The sequence below is a fragment of the Bombus affinis genome, chromosome 1 (genome assembly GCF_024516045.1).
Source record: "Bombus affinis isolate iyBomAffi1 chromosome 1, iyBomAffi1.2, whole genome shotgun sequence".
Lineage (NCBI taxonomy): Eukaryota > Metazoa > Arthropoda > Insecta > Hymenoptera > Apidae > Bombus > Bombus affinis.
The window spans coordinates 16,966,228-16,989,907 of record NC_066344.1 but is presented as its reverse complement, the minus strand read 5'-3'; the positions used below and the strand labels follow the sequence as shown (position 1 = coordinate 16,989,907).

At 36.7% G+C, this 23,680-nt stretch overlaps 2 protein-coding genes and 1 long non-coding RNA gene across 4 annotated transcripts; 2 read left to right on the top strand and 1 right to left on the bottom strand.

The window, feature by feature from the left end:
* The first annotated feature begins 38 nt into the window (after window positions 1-38).
* Window positions 39-5,331, top strand: LOC126914378 (eukaryotic translation initiation factor 3 subunit A). The gene is made up of 5 exons (XM_050718244.1): window positions 39-242; window positions 898-3,567; window positions 3,651-3,874; window positions 3,956-4,170; window positions 4,258-5,331. The coding sequence occupies exons 1-5, from the start codon at window positions 194-196 to the stop codon at window positions 4,352-4,354; spliced, it is 3,255 nt and encodes a 1,084-aa protein (XP_050574201.1). The 5' UTR covers window positions 39-193; the 3' UTR covers window positions 4,355-5,331.
* On the bottom strand, window positions 5,237-23,181 carry LOC126914797 (clarin-2). Its single transcript, XM_050719223.1, has 6 exons — window positions 22,199-23,181; window positions 19,704-22,127; window positions 16,472-16,738; window positions 7,627-7,815; window positions 7,316-7,451; window positions 5,237-6,604 (listed from the first exon to the last, which is right to left on the bottom strand). The coding sequence occupies exons 3-6, from the start codon at window positions 16,692-16,694 to the stop codon at window positions 6,466-6,468; spliced, it is 687 nt and encodes a 228-aa protein (XP_050575180.1). The 5' UTR covers window positions 16,695-16,738; window positions 19,704-22,127; window positions 22,199-23,181; the 3' UTR covers window positions 5,237-6,465.
* Window positions 11,206-16,261, top strand: LOC126915049 (uncharacterized). 2 transcript variants are annotated; one of them, XR_007710006.1, is made up of 3 exons: window positions 11,206-12,793; window positions 14,248-14,370; window positions 14,446-16,261. It is a non-coding gene; the product is annotated as an uncharacterized LOC126915049 (long non-coding RNA). The 2 variants fall into 2 exon arrangements; XR_007710005.1 differs by lacking the exon at window positions 11,206-12,793 and having other exon boundaries at window positions 13,958-14,370; window positions 14,446-14,653; window positions 15,489-16,261.
* Window positions 23,182-23,680: the final 499 nt, after the last annotated feature.

Sequence of the window (23,680 nt, the reverse complement as noted above, 5' to 3'; positions counted from 1 at the left end):
GAATTGTCTTGACTCGCATATTACAGGAAGCCATTTTTCCGTAGTTTCCGCCTTTCATCCGGCACACGCGGTCGAGGTACGCCGTGATAAACGTCGCGTAATTAAAAGAAAATATATCCTAAGTTTCCCGCAGAAATTTTTCGAATCCTATGATAGCGTATATGGTTTGAAATCGACTATATTCCGTGAAAAAATGGCGCGATATGGACAGAGACCTGAGAATGCTCTGAAAAGAGCAAACGGTTCGTATAACTATTTCGTAACAAGAATGACTATGGCCGATACCTATTTAATCCAGAGCTGCAAAAATTCTTCCGTTCCGTTCGTCCAAAGATTTTGCGATCCATATCATTTTACTTAACCATATTTTTACAATATTGGTTAATCGCCATCAGTGGCGTTTACTACTTGTCATATAACATTCAATATGGCTAAAGTCACGTCTCATTTGACTTTTTTAAAATATTAATTTTGCCCAAACATATGCACTTAGAACGGAATAGTTGCGAAAGGTTAGAGTACTAAATAAAAAGTATACTATGATTCCGAATGAAATATAATATTCTATTCTTTTATATATGTTTGTTGAAATGCAAAGATTATTAGTTTATGTTAAATAAAGTTGTCTAGTATATGTTTTTTTATGTGAACATGAAAAACTTTATGTGGTAAATGTTCTTTAAATATGTCTTTTCATGATAGTGACACTGACCTAACTTTGACATTATTGTATCACTTTATTTGTTCTGTTACATAAACACTAGCTATAAATTATTCTTAGACAAATATTCTTTAATATGCTTATAATGAAAATGTCACGGTGAATTATTATAAAGCAATATGATTAATTATTTTTGAAAAAATTTAAAAACATATGTTTCCTTTCTTTTTTGACAGAATTCATTGAAGTAGGCAAACCAGCCCGAGCATTAGATACTTTGCAAGAAGTCTTCCGCAATAAAAAATGGACATACAATTGGTCAGAATCGGTATTGGAACCGATAATGTTCAAATACCTGGACTTATGTGTGGAGCTGAAAAAATCGCACATAGCAAAGGAGGGCCTATTTCAGTATCGAAATATGTTTCAATCGGTAAATGTTGGAAGTTTAGAAAATGTCATACGTGGATATTTACGCATGGCAGAAGAAAAAACGAATCAAGCACGGAAGCAGAGTCAACAGGCTGTTATAGATATAGATGATCTTGATAACTTAGCCACGCCTGAAAGCATACTGTTGTCTGCGGTCAGTGGTGAAGATGCACAAGACCGAAGCGATCGCACTATTCTGACACCATGGGTGAAATTTCTATGGGAATCTTATTGCCAATGCTTAGAATTATTAAGAACCAATGCTCATGTTGAAACGTTATATCATGATATTGCACGTATGGCCTTCCAGTTTTGTCTTGAATATAATCGTAAGACTGAATTTCGTAAATTGTGTGAAAAACTACGAAAACACTTGGAGGAGATTTGTAAACTACCGGCACTAGTTTCAAACGTTTCTATGAACAGGGCGGAAACGCAACAGCTGAATTTGGAAACACGACTGAATCAACTTGATTCAGCAATACAAATGGAGCTGTGGCAAGAAGCATTCAAATCCTCTGAAGATGTACATGGTATGATGAATTTATCTAAGAAACTTCCAGTACCAAAAACCATGGCCAACTATTACCAGAAATTAGCCATGGTTTTCTGGAAGGCAGGTAACTATCTATTCCATGCTGCCGCATTGTTTAAATTGCTGCAACTCTCCCGCGAAATGAAAAAGAATATGTCTTTGGAGGAACAGCAGAGAATGGCTAATCGTGTGTTATTGGCCACCCTATCTATCCCACTGCCATCAGCGCACCCTGAATTTGATCGTTTTATAGAGACAGACAAGAGCCCGTTAGAGAAAGCTCAGAAACTTGCTACACTTCTAGGACTCACTCAGCCACCAACGAGAGTTTCTTTACTTAAGGACATCGTTCGTTTGAACATCGTTAATTTAGCATCACCGCAATTGCAAGAATTGTATTCATGGCTCGAGGTCGAATTTCATCCTCTGGAGCTATGTAGCCGAGTAGATTCTGTCATTCAAACGCTACAAGCAGACGAAAATAGTCCATTGATTCAGTATGTTCCAGCTTTACAAGATGTAACGCTTGTACGTCTGGTTCATCAAATATCTCAGGTTTATCAAACGATACAATTCGCTAGGCTTTTGGAACTCGCCAAATTTACAACAGACTTTCACCTAGAACGTCTGCTGGTGGATTGTGTAAGATACAATGATATGCAGATAAGGATTAGTCACGGAAAGAAGTGTGTGCACTTTGGAGTTGATTTGTCAGAAGCTCAGAGAGAAGATCATCCCGATGGTCCTGTGTTACAAGCAATGCCTTCTGAACAGATTCGTTGTCAACTTATAAATATGGCCACCGTGCTGCATCGAGCGATCAATATTATTAATCCGAATAAGAAGAAGATAGAGCGAGAGAAATTGCGTTCCGCCATGGTAAGCCATTATCATGAAACCAAAATGAAAGAACACCAGAGAATCTTAGGAAGACACAAGATTATAGAAGAAAGAAAAGAATATATTGAACATATTAATACAGTCCGCGAGGAAGAGGAAATGCGAAGACAAGAAGAACTCCAGAGGCAGCAAATGTTAGCAGAGCAGAAGAGACTCGAACAAGAGAGAGAAGAGCGTGAGAGGAAGCGACAACAGAGTGAGATCCAACAGATCAAGGATAGACATTTGAAGGAGAAGATGCAACAGATATCACAAACTAGTCATGGTCAGAAGGTACTGAAGAAATTGGATGAGGATGAAATCAAGAAACTAGATGCAGAACAAATTGCAGCTCGAGAAGCAGAAGAATTGCAGAAAGAACGTAGAGAGATGCAACAGAAATTGAAGTCACAGGAGAAGAAAATAGATTACCTGGAACGTGCTAAACGTTTAGAAGAAATACCACTACTAGAGAAAGCGGTTGAAGAAAAAATGGAATTAGCTAAACAACGCTGGGAACAACAGGAAGCTGAACGAATTGCTGCGGCCATTGAGGAGAGACAGCAAGCTGTTGCTACTCGTGAACGTATGGCGAGGATGAAGGAGGATCACGATATTTTCTTAGCGAAAATTTTGGCCGAGCGTAAGAGTATTTATTTAGAGAAGTTGAAAGAATTTGAGAAAGTATTGAACGAGGAAAGAGTTAGCAGATTGTTGAAACGTAAGATGGAGCGTAAGGCTGAAAGAAAAGCGAAATGGGAGAAGGAACGAGCTGAAGCTATTGAGAGAAGACGTCTAGAGGAATTGCGTATTAAGCAGGAAGAAGAAAAACGACGTTTGGAGGAGGAAAGAGCTAAGAGAGAGGAGGAAGAGAAATTGAGACGCGCAGAGGAACAAGCAAGGGAAGCTGAACGTCTAGCTAAAATTGAAAAACAGGCAGAGATTACTAGGGCTAGAGAAGCTGAAATAGAACGAAAGTTAGAAGAGGAGAGACAAAGGGACAAGGAAATAACCAGATGGAGAGGAGGTGGAGAACGTCATCGTATACCAGAAAGGCCAGGTGCGTTTCTACACTTTATTGTTCAAAAATGTTTTAAGGACTACATGATTATATGATATTAACTACATTTTATTTGATTAAAGTCGAAATGTCATGGCGTCGTCCTGTTGATGCAAAAGATGACGGTATGAAGGAAGAATCCACTCGCTGGAAAAGACGGGACGCGAGAGAGGGACAAGATAATAAGTGGCGAAGGGATGACGATAAACCGAAGAAAGATACAATCGAGAGATGGAGAAGAGACGATTACGATAAGGATGATACAAGGGATCGAATAGATAAAGATCGTGGAATGGATGGACGTCCAGTAAGTATAAAATAATTGTATAAAAGCTTTATCGAATTATAAATAAAACATACTTTCAACTTACTTAACAATATTTTACAGATGCGTGACATTCCACGTGATCCGTTATCCGATGGACCTCGTAATCGTGGCAGAATGCCTGATCGTCGTGGAGGTGGTGGAGGTGGTGGCGGTGGCAGCGGTGGTGGCGGTGGCGGTGGTGGTGGTGGCGGTGGTGGAACGCGTAGTCAAAATTGGCGCGACAAAAGCGATACAATACAAAATTCGCCTCGAGACTTTCCGAGACGTGATGAAAAGTGACTATATTTTCATTAATTCAAAAATTAATTTTATAAGCTTTAATTTTGAAATTGGTATGTTATTAAATATTTTTAAATTAATAGGCGAGATGATACTAAAGATGATAGACTTCCACCAAAACACGATGAGAGAAGACGACCGCCTGAAGACGATGGATGGTCACAGGTGAGCCGGCGTTAATAGATGGCAGAGGTTTAAAGTCTCAAAACATTAACGAAATTCTCTTGTATCCTAACTGTTACATCAATTTTTTTATAAAACCGGTATACATGGCGTGATACCTTGGAAAAAGACGAAAGAAATAACAAATCGTATGATTTTAACTCTTTGCGGATTGTCGCTCAAAGAGTGAGCGTCGCTGTGGACGAGAGGCGTTTGCGCACACAGTTGAGAAAATATACACATTGAACGTTTGCGTTAATCATTGTTGAGGATTGTGTTATTTTTATCAATATTTAGTTCATCATCAGTATCACTATTACTAGAGATATTGAAACGTCTGAGCCGATTTATTGTTGAACGGTGTTCATTTCCTCTGTCTGAAGCACTGTCTTCGTCTTCTATCTTGTCAGGTTCAAAATAATGAACATGTTCTTTCTGGAACTTTTAGGCATCGTGTATAAGGTATTATAAATGATATATAAAAAGCTTTCTGATTCATCTGGTAATGCCATTGAAAGATTGAAATTCATTCTGACTCGACCATCATCCTGCATCGCGAATTTGCGTTAAAGGGAAGATAAGATTTCTAAAGATCTATAATTTTCTTTCATCAAAAACATAATACTGTTTAGCTTACTATACCCATGCATAAATATGCTTAAGATTATCGCTCAGAAAAATAGACGTCCACTTCAAAATAACTGTCCGGAATTGTGAACAAATTCGGGCGGCTATTTGCTGACACTCGTCCGCAAAGGGTTAAAAGGTCTGCGTAAAGTAATCTTCGGTGCTCATCCGAAGCAACGATATTTAGCATTATATAATAATGCAACAAAGTTTTGAGACATAAAACATAAAGACAGACCTCTTTATTGTGGTATAAATGAAGATCTACGCATCTTATCCGTATTGTCTTTTTAATTGTTTTATTACATTTATGATATAGTTAATAATTAAGATACTACGTAATAAATAAATCACTACAGAGTATCAAACTCCGTTTCTATTTACAACCTATGAAACTTAATGAACAGAATATTCATGAAATCTTGAGTTAAGTTGACTTTTTTTATCGCTGCCGACAAACGTACAGATAGAAAACATGAACACACTATTTATTATTCATTTTCTGTTTCATTTACCTAAACGGCAAGAAATATATATACTACCCTTCTTATAATTCTAATTGTTAATCATACTGTACGCAAGAAAAGGGCTAGAAGTTTCTAAAAAGGGGAAAGATTAATTTAAGCATTAATAAATGCGCGTATAAAACTAGATATTTCAAACGCAAGGAAGATTAGAAAAAACAGTGAAGATATTTAGAGAAGACGTCGACCGACGTGATTCAATGACGATGGCCGAAATATACTGTTATTATAATAAAACAAATCGCGATACACTGTCGCATAGGTATACGTATATATTTATATCTGATATTTCTCGAAATTGTTACACGAAAATATAGATACAGTTCATCATGTATAGTATACACTTTGTCACACGCGTACTCAACTGTTCAAAATGTTTCGAATCACGCAATATTACGGTGCAAGCTCGTAACTCCGTGTAGAAACGATCAATTACATGGCCTGGTTTCCACTCTCGATAATTTCAGCGGTCTGAAAAGCTCGTGGTCATATTTTTTTAAATAAAAGCGTTCAGCCGGAAACTACATTCTGATCAGATCGTTACAAAAATCGTGTTTCCACCTTTGCGCTCGGTTTAGTGAAATTTTATTTCGCGCGATGAAATTCGCGTTTCATTTATTGTTAAATGTTTCAACAAATTCATGATCCGAATATCGGACAATAATTGTATTATATAAATCGAAGGTTTTTTTTTTAACATTCTTCAAATTTCACACTGAAGCTTTAACACGATTTAAGTGGTAATGCCGTTAACGTGCTTGCTCTTCCTTTTTTTTTTTTTTTACATTACGATGCTAAGTATGCTAACAAACATCTAGGAACTTGTCTTTTCTCGAATAGCAGAAATATCGTAGCCAGCTCTCTGCTTAATCGACTCCTGTTGCCTCGACACATGCTAACAAATATGAGCAGCACTCTGTGTAATTTTTGTAATGGATCTCTTCTGTCTTTGAGTCCTCGTCTCAAGAGCCTTGGGATTCAATACAGCATTATTGCCGCGGCGGTCTTTTCCTCCAGTGCGGGAATTGTCTCCAGGCGTTCGATTTTGTCTCGTCCTGAGCCCCAGCCTACCAATGCTATGCTGATTAAATGCACCACACCAGCACAAACAACCAGCCTGAAAGAAGAGCAATGTAATGAGAAAATTCAGAGGTTAAATTTCAAATATACCTCCAGAAACCTAAATAATTTTCTGTATTTCATTTTTTCTACGCTTTGACTGTTGTAACTTAACAGTGATTAAAAGGAGGAAAGTTACATCGGATATAACTACATATCTAAAATCAGTTAAATTCTCAAGGACACTTTCCTTAACGCATTAATACATGCAGAAATAATAAATAGATCATAGATCTTGATGCAAATTTATATTTTTTATGAATACAATTTAAAAAATGCCACTTAGATAAAGTATTGTGTATATATTATTGATTTATATATTGTGTAAATTTTTGCATATTTAAATTTTTCATAAATGCATAAACATTCGTAGTCTGATAATAATCATATCTCTTTCCTTTATCTTTCGAATGATAAAAGTAAAATAATTTGAACGTTTAAAAGATACGATACTTTACACTACAAATTATAAATTAACTTAAATTGAATAGTATTCTACAAAGCTGCAAGTTTCACGCTTTGCATTCACTGCTCGTTATTTGAAAAGGTTGGACTTTTACTGGAAATCGAAAAACATTCACAATATCGAATGGCGCGCATAAAACTTGCAAACAACTACGAAAATGCGAGATCATCGATGAGGCTTGACCGAGGATTTCTATTGTGAATGCAACCATGCTATCGAGCAGAAGAATGAAAAGTCTCTTACCAAAATGAATAACCAAGCTCGGCAGAACCTTCGCTGGTCCACATATTATCAATATCCTCCTTTGGAAGCACGTTGAAGTATAGCTTCGTGTAATACTGCGCCAGCCAAGTGCTCGTACTCGCCATGCACATTAGTACTGAATCAAATATCAATTAGCTTTGTATTTCGAATTTTACGTATTATAATATAATTGATCCAATGAATTTTAGCCAATTTTTTAATTTTTTAAAAAGATTGCTTCTTTTCTATTTGAACTTTAAAGTAATCTATCTGTACTAAGTATTTGAAATTAAATACTTTCATCGACGTACGTGTTAAGATATTTATAAAATATACTCCAGGATCAGAAAGGATCTTAGATCTAGGAGAAGTGGCTGTGTTCAGAACGGCGAGTAAAGCAGCCAGGCCAGCGGTGACAAGTGCAGCTGAGGTCGTTGTTAGAGTGCTGATCCACAGTCCCCAGGACATCACCGTCGGATCTTGCTTGATCATTTGAGGTACTGAAACGAAACAAACGATTATTTTTATGCGATAACTTTAATAATAGCGTTTCAACGTTCTTAGTGGCAGCAGTAAAAATCAACGATGCGGGCCTCGTTATCTCGCATTTATATTTCAGTCATTTGCATTTAAATACTGCGATATTTTCTATATTATCAAATTATAATTAAAAATAACAAAATAACACGCAAAAAGTCTGTAGACTAAAAAAAGTGTTTAATCTCGCTAGAAAAGAGAAATAATTAAATTGAGAATAGTTAATAAAATTGAGCCGATCAAATTAGAGCAAAGTATGTTAAAAACTAAACAAATCAATTATAATTGCTATAATAAACTCTTATTATCATTAATCAACGTTTCATTAGCATATTATTAATGTACGGGGTCCATTATTATCGTTGAAAAAGTCTCCATGCATTTCAGAGCTCAATTTTTCTCAGCAAACCGAATCCCACTTTGGATTGACGTGCAAACTGAAGCTATCGTGGTACGTAATGAATAATTAAGCGTGCAGTAAATACTCTTGCTTTAGCTAGTTCAAGTTATATTGCATCGCAAATAACGGACTATTTAATTAGCCGCGGGCGGGGTTCTCAGTGAATCGCTAAGTTAACAACTTGCGTCCACGAAAGGACATCCGAGGAATTTCTCAAGAGCTGCACCCTTCCTTGTGTTCGACGTTTACTCTCAGCACTCAGTTCCAGCACACAAAATGACCATGTTTTACCTTAATAAAGAATAAATTCTTCAATTACAGTAGTTTGCCTTAATAATCTTGTTCAGCCACAAGAAAAAGATTTTTGTAGGTATGTAGGTGAAAAGAACAATTCAAATAAATATCTTCTTTCTAAAACAATCTAATCTAATAATAATAATAATAATAATTATAATAATAATATTGAAGTAATTTTTGGTAACCTTTGGTTGCTTGAGAGCTAAATCCGTAATTATTAAAATACACTTTGTTCAACCATACCATTAATCCATTAAATATAATGAATTCGATTTGGAATCATGAAAAGAAATTTACACTATTCATAAAGGAGGATTCCTTTTAATTCAAGAAATATATTTAATATTGTATATTAATATATTTCATATTTCAGAAATATATTTTTTATGTCTATAAAAAATCGACATCCGTAGGAGATCAATTAAAATATGTAAATTATATAATTTCAAGGGAAGAAATTGAAAGTTGATAGATCAGAGTATCAACCTTGTAGAACACACACAAAAAGAGAAGCGTACAGAGATTATCATGACCAGACGAAAGCAAGGAAATATATAATCTAGGACCTTCAGTGTCTTTAAAATCAGATCCAAGATTATCAAACATAAGGAACGAGAAAAGACGAAATGTACCGTACATTTCATTTAATCTTAAAGTACCAATCTTAGAACAGCTCTAAAAAAAGGAATTTATAAAGATAATTATAACTAGATGAAATGTGATCCAAGACTTTCGTTGGCCGTGAAAGTTTTCCAGGAAAAGGATCTTAATATTCCCCGTGGTCAGCATCCGGGGAACAGTCGATGATACGACGTAGCCCGAGCACGTGAAAGTCGACCACGAGGCTCGGTCGTGGATTTTTGCACACTCAGAAACCAGTTTCTGCTCCTATTGTTACAACCGTCGCGGCTACTCTCGCGCACGGAATCTTTCCCTCGGGCCGTATTTCTTTATTCAACCGCTTCTTTTGCGCGTGGGTGTCGCAAAACTTTTTACCGCTGATGAAATCTCCATCGGAAACGAATTAAAACCGTGTCAGACAGTTCGAGACTCTTACGGCTGTCTGTTCTACTGTTAAGTAATTTAAATAACCGCTGACACCAAACCATTAATCATACAGCGACAAGAAAGAATTTTTTCTCCTTGCGTTCTTCTCTTTCATTCTGAAGAATTTTTATTTGACAAATGAATAAAATGTGTTCTTCATTTTATCTTGCTATATCATCCGACAAATTTTTAAAAAATTTTTAAAAGATTAGAGAATCGACATAGAGAAAAAGATCATTTAATACTACACTGAAACTAATAACTAATATATATAATAACTGAAACTAATGGAACTAATACGTTATCAACATAACGTAGACGTTAATAAATTATTGATATAAAATAGAAATTAATAGATAGATTATTTAACATCAGAATTACCAATCTATATCGTATACAGAAATATATATTAAAATAAAAGTTATTAATATGTTTTAAGAAGAACTCTACGCTTCCAAATATTGTAGTATTAAAAGGTCGTTATCGATTTAAAATTCCTCCGTTTGAAGGAATCTACTTTACATCAAATTCTTCATTCTACTTCCAAGTACCAGATTCCAGCAATTAACATCTCGTGAATTCCGCCACCAATAAAGAACCTACGATTCACAAAGAGGTTAGAATTCAGCTGAAAAATTTATTACCTACGATTGACAAAAAGAAAGAAGGAGATAAATACCATTCAAAAAATAATAAATGCCATTGGCCTTTGTCATTAAGCGCACGTTCGACGAATGATCAAAGAGAATATGCTAGTCGCGTGCATCAGCGCGATTAATTCTTTTCTTGATTATCAATGAACTATATAGCCGAAGAGGAACGGAGGGGGAATTAATAAATGATTACGCCAATTTCATTGCGTCACGCATACCAATGGCTGCCCCGTTGCAGGTACAATAAAACGAAGAGGCTGTTATTGACCTCACGTTTCAGGCTAAATAGTAACTATACATGATGGTTGATCGTGCACGCCATGCGACTATCGCTACATACATGATCGAACCGGTACGTGTTTCTCGTGTGTCCCTTTGGGACCATTCCATATGAAAGAGAAACGTTTCTCATGACGCGTGCCAACAATGTCATTGTTCTTATCGGGGGAGAGACGGCTGAACCTGATTCCACGCTGGCTCCATCTATATAACTGCTTTCACACGCATATACGCGGAATTGGGCAGTAACGTTGAAGTATTACTCAGATTAGTCAAGTCATTTGAAAATTCGGATTATTCAAGTTGCTTAAGGATTTAGATTATTTGGCTTAACTGAAATTCGAATTATTCGAGCTATTTGAAGATTTATATCATTCATGTTACTCGAAGATTCAGATTTGATCGAGAGAAAGAATCGTTTTCGATCTATGGTTCCTTCGAGACTTTCGTCGCTTGTAATGGGCGGAATACATTCCAATAAACAAAAATTTAATCTTGGATTTTTCATGATCATGGCCGCATTTGCATCAACGTTTTCTTACGAACCTCCCGCGATCTGGAAGTTAAGATCGTGTTACGATTCTCGTTACACTTATATTTCTTACACATTGTATATATCTCTTTGAATATTGTACAATCTCTTGTATATAATGCAAAGATAGATCCAAAGATTCGTATAAATGTAGACGTCACTATCTTGAATGAGAAATTGTCCACAATGTACAGTTTCAACAGGAGATTGTTATTCGATACGTAGCTGGTCATTACTGAATCGTAATGCGAGAAGGTGATAAAGAAAAGAAGAGAGAATCATCTGTAATAAGAATTGCGATGTGGTTGATACTCTACACTTAGCTGCCACTGGGTCAAACTGCTTGGCCATGAGAGTGCAATTACCGTTCTGCTACATTCTCCGATTTCCATAGATATGTACTGTGTACATTGAACATCAAACTTATCGGTCATCGTAACACAAAGCATTTCTAGAACCTTCTCAACGTAAAAGTATTATAAATTATTTATAATCAAAAGCATTAAACGAAAGTTAACTACAAATGATCTGTGATCAAAAATATTAAACAACATTATCCTGTATTCTATACGTATAACAATTCACTAGACGAAATATATCAGGATGCTCTGGATATTTTTCAAGGATATCCTTCAGTCTTCATTAGCTGCTCTACAGATCAGACTTCTTCGAGGATCGAGACCAGAATATCAAGTTCTTATTACACGGTGGAAATTTTGTGAACGAACAGAAACTGGGCAAAAGAAGATACTGCACTTCCAGATCGAGAATGCAATATGAAATGGTTGCTGGGAAAAACGAATATGTCGAGGCGGGCGGGAAATGCTACGAGGAAATTGGATCTGTAGATCGAGCGTCCAATACGAAACTTGTAGAAAAAAAGATAATGAAAATTTCAGATATAGATGTAACTAGATAAAAAAAAAAATATCACCATACCTTTATATTATCTGATGTTGCAGAACAATGGCTACCAGCAGGACTATTTTCTGATTACTGTAACCAGGTTAAATTTGAAAGGAAATTTACATTCACTATTTCTCTTCAGCTGACTAATTTTAGATCTTGTTTATCTAATTCAAGTTTCTATTAAAATCCCTTACTCCCTTTAGACCCCTAACCTCTACGTCAAACTTTCTAACCTAAAATGCAAATATACAATATATATGTTCCTTTATAGATTGCAATATAAAAATACAAATTTAGAAAGCCTAAAATACAAATAGGTATAGCTTTACATAAAAAATAAGTAAGCGACTATCTACCATCTAATAGGAACCAATTTAGGCCATAAACAGGCAAAGTAACGAGGATATACCATTTCGCCGGTACTGGGCAGGTTTTTGCGTCCGGTCTGCCGCGAAAATTATGCCGAGACCGAAGTGCGTGAGACGAACCGTTATACACGGTGAGCCCGTAAAATTGTTATTCAAATGTTTCAGCTGGCGGACAGCGTACCCCATGGATTACGCGAATATACCGGCTGATTCCACGTTGAGGGTAAGATGCTAGGGGGGAACGGATGTTTTCGCTCGAGTGCCCGACCGGCATTGTACCGCCGCTTATGGCACGATAACAGTTTCCTCCGGCAATAACGATTTCAGTATCAGGATGACAAGACACGCGAGCATTATGAACACTCTTGTTATTCGAATTCGGCCGTGAAACTGGGAAAAAATCATGGATAGATAACGAATCAAGAATTCCTCGCATTTCCAGCATATTTCTCATATGTATGTATAGATAGATATTCTTGTATGTATATGTACATGAATATGGATGTTACACATTTATTGTTATAGTAAACTGTGTCAAAATGTGTACCACAGTTTATGTTTAGCTAGTTTTTGTACCTTTTTTGTTTGTTAATAAATATTTGGAATTTCATGTCAGATTTATTACAATCAATATTGGCTGGTTCATATATTTACAACTTTTTAAAATGCTGTCATCTCTCTCTCTCTCTCTCTCTCTCAGCATTCAAAGTATGAATTCACTTCACACATATTTATTTATCTCTATGGTAAAAATATTGAAAATGAATGTTCAAAAGGGAGTCTAGACAGACTGACCCATTTCATTCTATAAATGCTAGTACTTCAGAATTTATATTCAATTGGAAGGACAGATAACGTCCGTTGAGTCTGGAGAAGAAGTATCAATAGAAACATATTAATTAATTTGCTTTGTTCAATATGTAACTTCTAAGCTTCTACTTCATTACCACTTATAGATAAAAATAGGCTGTCCTGCATACTATATCTGAATTTAACTAGTCCAGAAATTCACTTGTGAATTATATTTAACCGCTAGCAAATTACTATCGCTGTATGTACATGCTACGTCGTATTATCGTTTCTGGTGAACGGCTTATTTTCTAAGGAGTACATCAGATTTTGATTCCACCAGCTCGACCAATGTGTATAACCTGGAATAATATCCAGTGGACGAGTTATCGTCGCGGAGAACCGCATGGAGGGAGATTCTCCGGTGCTTCAGGTACCCAATGTGATACTGGGACCATAAATTCTGCCGGATAGTTGGCCAGACCAGGAGAATCTCATTCGGCATAACTGTACCTGCACGCGATTTCTGTGGGAGATGGTGAACGGCAGAGTCGCGCGTATCTCCCATAAATCTACTATTTGATAATCGGCGTGCCCGAATTAGTTTCGTTCGACCGTGTTACACGATCGAGGCTCCGATTCGTTAACGCGTCCATTGGCAATGATGGTCATCGATGACCCACGTTACTAAATTTTTTAGAACGCATTGTCACCCGAATTTTATACACTCACTTTTCAATCGCAACAGATTGAAATATATCATACGCTATAACATTTAACTTTTGCACATTTTATTTTAATTACAACAATAAGTTGTTCACTTTACTAAACATTCTTTAATCCATATATGTAATTTATTTTAACCATTTTAAAAGATGTAGTAAAACATGTGTTACATCGTAGCAGACAACGTAGATTTCATGGACTACGAGATCTTCAATAATGCGAACGATTTAGCTTATCAGAGAAAAAAGCACAAATACGACATTTTTCAAAAATTAAATGTTATGTGTACATTTCAATCTATTCTATAAGTCTATTAAGCTATCCATGATTTCTAAACATGACTCGAATACAGGATTTTTTGCTCTTCTTAGTACATATCTATGTTTTATCAACAGGATAAGGACACAAGGATGACAGCTGCAGGATATAAATTACGTACAGAATTTTCCAATCTTCTCGGCGCAATTGTCTGGAACGTTTTAGAGAAGTGGTTTAGTAATAAAGTCATACCGACCGAGGTAAGATAAAGATAAATACATAGATAAATTTATACTGCTGCAATCACAATTGATTATCGATTGGTGTCATTGTAGGTAGCACACAGATAATAGAGACAGACTGTCGTGCTTGGTTGTTCTTTCAAAGATAAGATCACCCTCCTTGCGTCGAATGAAAGTTATGTAAAACGCGTTGTTGGTGAGAAACTCGTCAGAAACTCAGATTAGCCAACGGTGAACAGATTGAATAATTTAACAGATCAGTGTCCGTGTCCAGTACACGGTCGTGTTGAAAAACTACGTGGTCAGTGTTTTAAATCATAAACCTCATCGTAAATTGAATTGTGCAAATAGCACCGATGTTTCCTGGTAATCTTTGTGGCAAGCAATCACGTACATCCAATACGAGCTCGCATTCTAGATGCTTGAAAAACCCTTCGGTTATTCGATTATGAAAAAATAAGCGAAAATCATAGGGGAAACTTATGATAGCTGGTTTTGTTGATTTTTTCAATTTGTCACTCAATGGATAAAAGAAAATATTTTAATTTAAAAAAAAAAAATAGTATGGGACAAATGTGATGAGCTACACTTTTTGTTTCTCACAGTGAAGCAATTCTAGAATTCCATACACTGTTGACTAGTTCTATATTACTTAAATTACCCTTTAATTCGATTTACAGATGAAATATGGGCTCATGCTATGTGTTTGTATAATAATTGAATGATATTTATAATTTCAAAAATATTAATATATATTCCTAGATTTTAAATACTGATGTATAATTTATATACTGATAATTCAATATTTACTTAAATTATCTAACATTATTCTACATATAGATACATCACTTTTTAAATATTCAGAAAGATGGCAAAAGCATACATACATAGTTAGTCTGAAAATCAAATGAAGAGATAGTTTTAACAAGACGTAGAATTAGTCGACGATATATTGTGGATTTTGAAATTGTTCTTCCATAAGAGGCAGGATATTTTCTTCACCTTCGACCTCCAAAAATGAAATGCATGAAACATTTTGTAGAACGACGATATTGAAAGCTATTAAGATAATTATTAATACCAAAACGCAGCTATCCATTAGTGGAACGCAACTGTAAATGGTTTAATGATTACAGAAACCGTAGAGTACATAATAGCCTCTGTACCTGGAAGCTTCGGTTTAAAGTACAATGTATGAAAGACTGCAGAAACCACTAAATGCACGGAAAGGAGTTCAAGCGTTTAATTACCACTCGGTAATGCATTTGCTGTCGTATAAGCAACATAATAGCTATATGCTCGGTGGAGCAAATATAACACGTTGTGAGAAAAAAAAAACGAAGATACGTAGTAGGAAGAGAAAACGATGGTATCCTTGAATGGAGAGTGTTAACAATTCAGGGATGAAGGTAAAATCCGATCCATTAACCGTGACGCTTTATCTAACAGAAAGTGGTTCCGATGGTTAGAAGCCATGTGGTGGATGTTGGCTAAAGTCGAATAGTTTAATGAAGCTGACCACCTTCATAACCGCAAAGTATTTCCCAGAGACTTGTTGCGTTTAATTTTGGAGTAATTATTTTTATAGAATAATAGTATATAAACATATATACTCTTGTCATTTCACTAAAAATTTCATCGCACAAATTTTCATTGCCTATCTGTCTCAATAAGACTATACTGAAATACTTTACTAGTAAGTGTCACATTAATTTTCCATATATAGTGGCTCTTTAGACAACGTCACAAATGTTCCTGCATTTATAGTATGTATTTATTTCTTTATAGAATTTTTTCATTAAAGCTACGTAGTAATACTTTACTAATAATTATAACACAGATTTTTCCTACACTTGTAGACATAATTTACCTCTCTCTCGTATGAACGTGATGGTTGCCATTCAAAGAAGATTGGATGACTATTCTGAGGCGTTGACTAGTAACAAGATCCAATTCAATTAAAAACTCCAAAATTAAATAATTTAAACCTAAATTATCACGGTGCCCAATAGCCCAATGATACCTGCCAGTTAACAGTTAGATATCAAAGAGTATCCAAATACTTATAACTATATGTATAGTCGATGTACATCATTCAAAAACTATTGGAAGAACTTACCAGAGATATGATATGTCCTCCAGCCATAAGCGACGTTTAGTTCCTTTTTTCCTTGAAGAAGGCCGAAGTGAACTCTGCCAGCGCTTTCTTGAGGATTTGGAGTTCTTAAGGGTCGCGCCTCGACCCAATGTTGCGTCACCAGAGCAGCACAAACCAGCCCACCGCCCAGTAACGACAAGAAGAACGTAGCAAAGATCGTGCCCCTTCGGAACATCGACGTCATCCTTGGATCACGGGGCAAGCCAGTCTTCGGATAGTTTGAGATCACTGGACAGAGGAGGAACGAAAGAAGTGGCAAGTCATACCGGATGCGCGGCTCGCATTCCTTTCATTCTGAGAGCGGCCAGCCCATGAAACTTCAATGAAGTTTATATACTGTGACAGGAAACAAGTTTGTGTACGGTGCATTCCGTCGTGTAATTAAACTCCGGCACATGAAGCTTCGTACATGATAAGTATGCGTTGTGTTAACTATAAAATCATTGTAGTTCAACGAAGTTGAAATAAACGGGATTTATAAGAGGAAAGTATAGAAGTATTTGGAAATAAATGTCGGTGGTAGAGCGTAATAGAAATTACGGGATCGACATACACAGGCTCCGATTGAATAACGAGTAATCACACCGTGGTTCCTTGTGTAAAAATAAGGGAAAAATATAGAATAAAACTTTTTCATTTTCGGCTTACTTTTCAATAAAATCGAGTTTGAAAATTAGATAGGATTAAGTAATCGACAGATGGTCATTGTGCGTGTAAAAATAAGTCAAAAATGCGAAATAAAATCTTTAAAGCTTCATTTTCAAGAAAATAAAATTTGAACGTGTTTAGTTAAAAATTGGTGTAGTACATGCGCGTGACAAATTTTACTCTGTATCTATTTCTTATTTTTACATTCATATTATTTCCGCTTTCGCGTGTTATTCGACCGGATCCTGCGTCTACTAGGATATTTGTAGGACTATGATATAGTCGACTTTGAACGATATTTCTCTATAATACAAATTTCAAAACTGTTATCGATTTTTTAAAGTGCTTAGTAGTCCCTAAATTTTCTCTAGCATCTAGAACCACTGATACTCTCGAAATCCTCGCGAAACCTCAGACCCTTTAGAACATACTCAATTACCCTATACTACTGGAATCTTTGAAACCCTCTGAAACCTCAACTACCACTAGAAAGTTTCGAAGCTGGAGCGCACTCGAAACTTCAAAATATCCCAAAATCTCCGATCTAGAATGCCGTATATGTATCTCGAACCTTTAATCGATCTTTAAATGATTTTTATAACATTCTCAATTTCTACATTTTCTTCAAACTCTTCAAATCTTCGAGACCCTCTGAAATCTCAAATATCACGGAAAGCTTTTCAACCTTCTGGATTTCTCCGCATTGCTAAGATCTTCGAAACTGTCTGAAATTACAGGTCTCGGTGAAAAACTTAGAACCTGCAACACGCGTGAAAGCCTCTAAAGTTATCTCTACTCATCAAAGCGAATAAAAGAGTCTGAACTCCTTGCGTTCTCGTGTGCTTTATATCGTAACACAAACCTAGGAGGTGCGTGGAAAAATGTTGTCCTATTCGCTGTCTCTGCTAACTCGTAACTAGCTGGTGCGTACAACTTGTTTCCTTTTGCGAGTAAACGCGAGAACCATTCGGAGACAGCGAATATTTCTCGTCCAAATACGATGTCCTCTGTGTTCGTAGGTTGATTGGAATGACGCCTTATATTTGGACAATGTTCCTTTCTCTGGTGGCGGTTTCTCTTTTCGGCAAAAGCAGCGTGTTGACGCTTTAATCGTGGACAAGACGGTCGACGCGTGGGTATCGGTAGTCTACTTGACGACAACAACTATTTAAATTATGCCACAGAAACTATGCCGCTTTCGCAACAATTATCCGGTCTGCTAGAAAAATACTGCTGGTGTGAAAGCGCCTAGACCAAATATTACGCTACTTTTCCAGAAACCTTTTTCATCCGTCCGATGAATTACTGTTTTGTCGGAATTCTCGGAGCGATAGGATTGTACGAAGCAGATGAAAAGTGTTTGGGAAAAGAATATAGAGAGTGAAGTCGAATTTCAGAAACAAATAGTACTCATCAAAGCGAACAGTATAGAATAAATAGGATACGTTATTCTTTCGATAATACAAATTTATAGAATGCTTATCTAACGATATTTAATCCGCACGCTATTCTAAAGGGAAAAGGATGAAAGGAAGCAAGGCCAGTGAATAACAAGCAACCTATCAAACATCGAATTCACACAGCGTATCCGACAGCTTATTAAACGACAACATCAACGTAGCAATTATTTTAATTCTCCAATTATTTCGAGCATTAAAGTTCGTCCTTCTCTCGCTTTCCTTTCGCTCAGCAGCTCGGTCATTTTGTCAAGACACTCTCAAAATGGTTTTGTGAAGCATAAATTGATCGTTTCAACGGTTTTTGTCATATTTAGAAAGATAGTATATCTAAAGCTTAGCACATTGCAAACAGGTCAAGCTGAACTCGATTACTGCAAATAGAGATGTTATTAAACTTTGAATTGCGAGAATATAAAGACAGAAATTTGATCGTAAACAAATTATGAACAACTTTTGAATATAATCTATCGAGTGACGCGATAAAACACGGTACAATATTCAATTAAGTCGAACAACGAAATGTTAACGCGTTACATTCGCGCGTGTATTTCAAACACAAATCAGCTGAAACGCGCTTTTCGAGAAAAGCGGAAACCTATCTGGAAACGTCGCAAAAGTGACTTGTATTAAACACATCGTTCTGGTAAAAAGGACACGTACCTTAAATTTTAGCAAAATGAGGAGAGAACGGAGAATCGCTCTCTTAGTCTATACGTCTTAGGATAGAACAGAATTATCCTAAGTTGTGCGATATTTTCAAAACACACGTGCGATGTGCAGCGAGAGCCAAAGGTTCGACATGCACCTTGAAGGCATAAAATTTATTTAAAAACTTTTATTATAAATAAAATTTGATAAGTTAGAAACACATGAACGTGGCACACATAAATTGAAAATGGATTAACAGATCGGATGTACAGTACGCAGGATTACAAATTAATAGTAAAAAAGATCATACGTAAACCAGTATTACACGAACATCATTTTTCTACGGTGTATCGCTCACTTTTGACTCTCGTTATTGATTCTCTAAATGTCACCTACGATGTATATATCTAGATGAAGAAAAATACGATGATAAATACCTTGCCCCTGGCTCTCGACAAAGTGCACCTGGCTGAGGCTTCTCGAGAACTCGCCCTGCTTGACCTTCTGCGAGAAGTCGCCGTTGCCGAGCCTCTTGGAAAACTTGACGCGACAGTTGCTCCGAGGTTTGCCTGGCCTCAGCAGCGACGATGGCCTCGGTCTCTTGGCGAACGTGTACGGGATAGTATAGGGCTGTGCTACGTAAAAGTAAATCGGCCGATAGTCTTCATGGAGATGAGACTGCACGAACCCGCCGTTCGTCGGATAGCTGTTGTACACGCTCGGTGCTCCGTTGCTATAAGCGTACGAGCCCGTGTAGTGGATACCGTAGTGGTTCGCCGTGTTTCGTGACTTCCTTTCCACCGTTTTGAAAAAAAGTGTCCCTTTCGTCGGACACTGTCCTTAACTTAATAAAACTCGTCGACAAACGTCGATATACCTGCTGTACAATTCAATTCCTCTATCCAGTATACGGTTGATTAAGTACTAATGAAATAGTTTCTTATATTTCGTCTACTAGTCGACTACGACAGGATCGTTACGTTATTAAAATTCTTCAACGAGTTCTCTAGAGTCGTTGCTCGACTGAATTTCTCTATCGACTATCGTACTAAATTAATGAAATATCATCTTATACTTCGTTTACTATTTAACTGCTGTTAGTTCTGTTATTAGAGGAAGTACTTTGATGGGCAGAATCTTAATATTTTTTAAATTGTTCGACGATCGTCGCTAGATTTGTTGCTCGATTCAATTTTGCTGTTTGATAATTAATAAGCTAGTGTCTCATACTCTGTTTACTACTTGTCTATTACTAGTCTTGTTACTAGACACAGTCCTTTCCTTTTCCTCTTTTTTTTTCTAAATTATACAAGGACAGTACTGTAACAGCTAGTTTTTCTATAATTCCTCGCAAGATCGAAGTGGAACTTAGTTGCGTTTCTTTCTAGCTCTTCGTGACTTCTCTCTCGCCACAGTTGTTAACCTTTTGATGAACCGCGTAACAAGTGTCTGAATGATCGATCGCTTTCTTGGTTTCTTCAAACGTTCTTCAAGATCGAGATTACTTTTCTTTTGAACAAAGAGATATTCGATGGTCTATCGATAAAAATTTTAGGTGGATCCGTTTCGTCGGATGAAGGAAACTGGAGCTGGTTATTCTTTCAGCAGTCGAAGAAAGAGAAGTAAGAAAGAGAAAGAGAAAGAGAGAGAGAGAGAGGGAGAGGGATAAAAAGGAACCCTTCTGGCGCCCGAACGGAAATTCCTTTCCGGCGATTCTTTATCAAGGGACGTGATTCAAGCCAGCAATTGAATTTTTCACTGGGACCGTCCGTTCCGTGTGCGGGAGAGATTGTTTTCCCGTAAGATCCTCTGCTCCACGCTGCGGGTATTCCAAATGAGAAAGTCGCCCCCTCTCCGCTTCTTTGCCGCTTAATTGTCAATTAAGTGTGCTCGCATATACGTGTCTGAAAGTTTCCAACCCTCTGACCACCGTCAGTTTCCAGTTAACTTAGAAACGTTGTAATTTGCATGTAAGAGTGAAGCGTGGCGTTGCCGTTGTTTTCCCGCGTATGTTTCCCTCCAAGCTGCTTTGAATAGTAAAGGGAGATCCTTCTAAAGTTAACGGTCCCTTAGTATCCTCTTTTTTCATGAATATTCTCGCGCTGCTTTTCATGTCATATCCTTGAATCCTTCGCTCTCCTCCCTCGATCCCCTTCCTTTTTCCTTTTCTTTCCTCTACCTTTCTATCTTTTAACGACCACTTAGCTACACGAAGCGTTCTTTACCAAGCACGAGGTTAAAATCCCAAAGAGCTATTAAGATTCTCTTTTCGAATTAAAATTTGAACGTGCCCGTTACGACAACGCGAAGCTTCCGGCGCATAGTAATCGCATTAATTGGACCACGTTCGTTCCGGTGAAAATCGTAAAAAGCTTAACAAACGCCTCTTTCTCTTTCTCTCTTTCTTTCTCTCTTTCTCTCTCCGTTTATCCGATACACTTCTTGCATCAGAGAGGTGCCACGAGTGGCAATAAGTACAGACTCGCAGATAAGCTAAGGACTATGCCGGAATTAGAAGAGAGGGGAAAACACTCCGAGACTCTGGACTCTGGTCGTTTCTTCGATCTTGTAATAAATCTGCGACAGACGATCAGCACATGTACGAGTCTGAAATTTTGTCAAGCCATATATCGTGTTTCACGTTTTAGACCGAATTGTTTCTTTCTTTTCTCTTTTTATTTCTTTCGTTTTTTTCTTTTTTTCTTTTTTTTTTACCGCAAGTTATTGTGCAGAATGTCAAGCGATTTTGTATCCACGATGCTTCGGAATTCTTCTCGAATACCGCTCGGAGTCCAGATTTCTCGACGGCGACGACGTGCAGCGTGATCTTTTCTTCCTCTCACCGTTTCACGTTGTGTCAACTGTAAACAATGCGGTTCCACGTAAGTCGCGCGCTCGAAAACAACATGTATATATATATATATATACATACAATGGAGACGGACAAAAGAGAGATTTTTCCCTGCAAATTCTTTCGTCTTGAATCTTAAGTATATCTAAATTAGAATCTTGCATTTAAGTCCTTTACGATTAAAAATTTCGTATGAACATTTTTTTCTATCGTATTCCAATCTTGTTCTTTTTTTTTTTTTTGTAAACCAAAAGTTTCAAACAGAAATTTTTCCTTCCAAATCCCTTTATCTTAAATCTCTAATAAAACTAACAATAAGTTAGGATTCTTTAAATTTAAATTGCATTGCATGTATCTTTTCATTGTACCGTGGTCTTATTCCTCTTTTTACGACCTAAAAGAGAAGATAATTAGAACAGAGAATTTTGCTGCATGAACTCTTCCGTGTTGTATAATTTACCAACTTCCATGTCATCTTATTCTTTAAATATTTTTGTTTCCGCTTTCCCTCTTAAATATTGAATCATCCATCCCTGTTTCATTCTGTAACTTATCTTATCCTAACCTAGCTTAACATTTACGTTCCAAACCTCCTGAAAGTCCTAAGACTCCTGAAATTTTCTCCGATCAAAGATTTCTTCTACCGGAACTTAGTGTCGACCTCTGTACATAATGCTACAAAATGAAATTCTGTATTTCCTATAGTCAAATAATGAATTTCGTTAAATAGCGTAATTCGCCTATTACAGTATAATAATTCTTTCGCTAAAAATTTCAAGCAATTCCTCAGCAGTAAATCCGCAAAAAAAAAAAGAAAAGTTTCAACAAACAAACACACGATCCATTTCCAATGTCCGAGCATTGCTTAATCATGTCGCGTTTTCCCCACTCTCTTCATTCTCTCAGTTATTTTTCAATGTTCTCAAAATGAGTTTACGTTGGCATTCATGAACAACGCCGTCGGGTAACGCTCTTGACGTAACTGGAGCAGCAGTTGCACGAACGTAATATATTACATTCACACGTCCGCGCATCGTTTTTTACAAATTGTTTAAGGGTTCCTCCATTACCGTCCGTTCCTGTCCCGCCAAAATTATGTACGTACAGCGGTCGGACTCGGAGATTGTTCCAATTAATTCGCGCAGAATCGTGCGCGATCGTCAACAAAAAACCGGTAGTGATTCGTTCAAGGCCGAACGCACACGAGTGATGCGATATCGACTTGCGTTGTTCGTTATTTGCACGCGAATCATTAGTAGACGAGATATAAGATAAATCTGACACCTTGTGAGATTTCGTGTCACGTGTTCTGACATACTGATCGTGGAAAAAATTAGAGGTTTCGTTGTGCCATCTACCATTTAGAGCGACAAGCTCTACCTACGAAATAGAGTAGAGCATACGATTATCCTAAATTTAAATTCACATTCAAATTTTCGGATGCAGATTCAAATTTAACTATCAAGAATACAATTATCAAAATAGTAGAAAAATTCCAAGCGAAGAAGTCGTAAGGAATTTTTAATATTCTAATATTTTTTTAACAAAAGATGTGTGAAAAAC

Coding starts and splice junctions, on each gene's coding strand:
- LOC126914378 (XM_050718244.1), top strand. CDS start 194: ATGGCGCGATATGGACAGAGACCTGAGAATGCTCTGAAAAGAGCAAAC. Junction 3,568..3,650: donor TCGTATACCAGAAAGGCCAG/GTGCGTTTCTAC, acceptor ATTTGATTAAAG/TCGAAATGTCATGGCGTCGT. Junction 4,171..4,257: donor TTTCCGAGACGTGATGAAAA/GTGACTATATTT, acceptor TTAAATTAATAG/GCGAGATGATACTAAAGATG.
- LOC126914797 (XM_050719223.1), bottom strand. CDS start 16,694: ATGACGTCGATGTTCCGAAGGGGCACGATCTTTGCTACGTTCTTCTTG. Junction 7,452..7,626: donor TTTTATAAATATCTTAACAC/GTACGTCGATGA, acceptor TATTTGATTCAG/TACTAATGTGCATGGCGAGT. Junction 6,605..7,315: donor GAGCTTGGTTATTCATTTTG/GTAAGAGACTTT, acceptor CTCTTCTTTCAG/GCTGGTTGTTTGTGCTGGTG.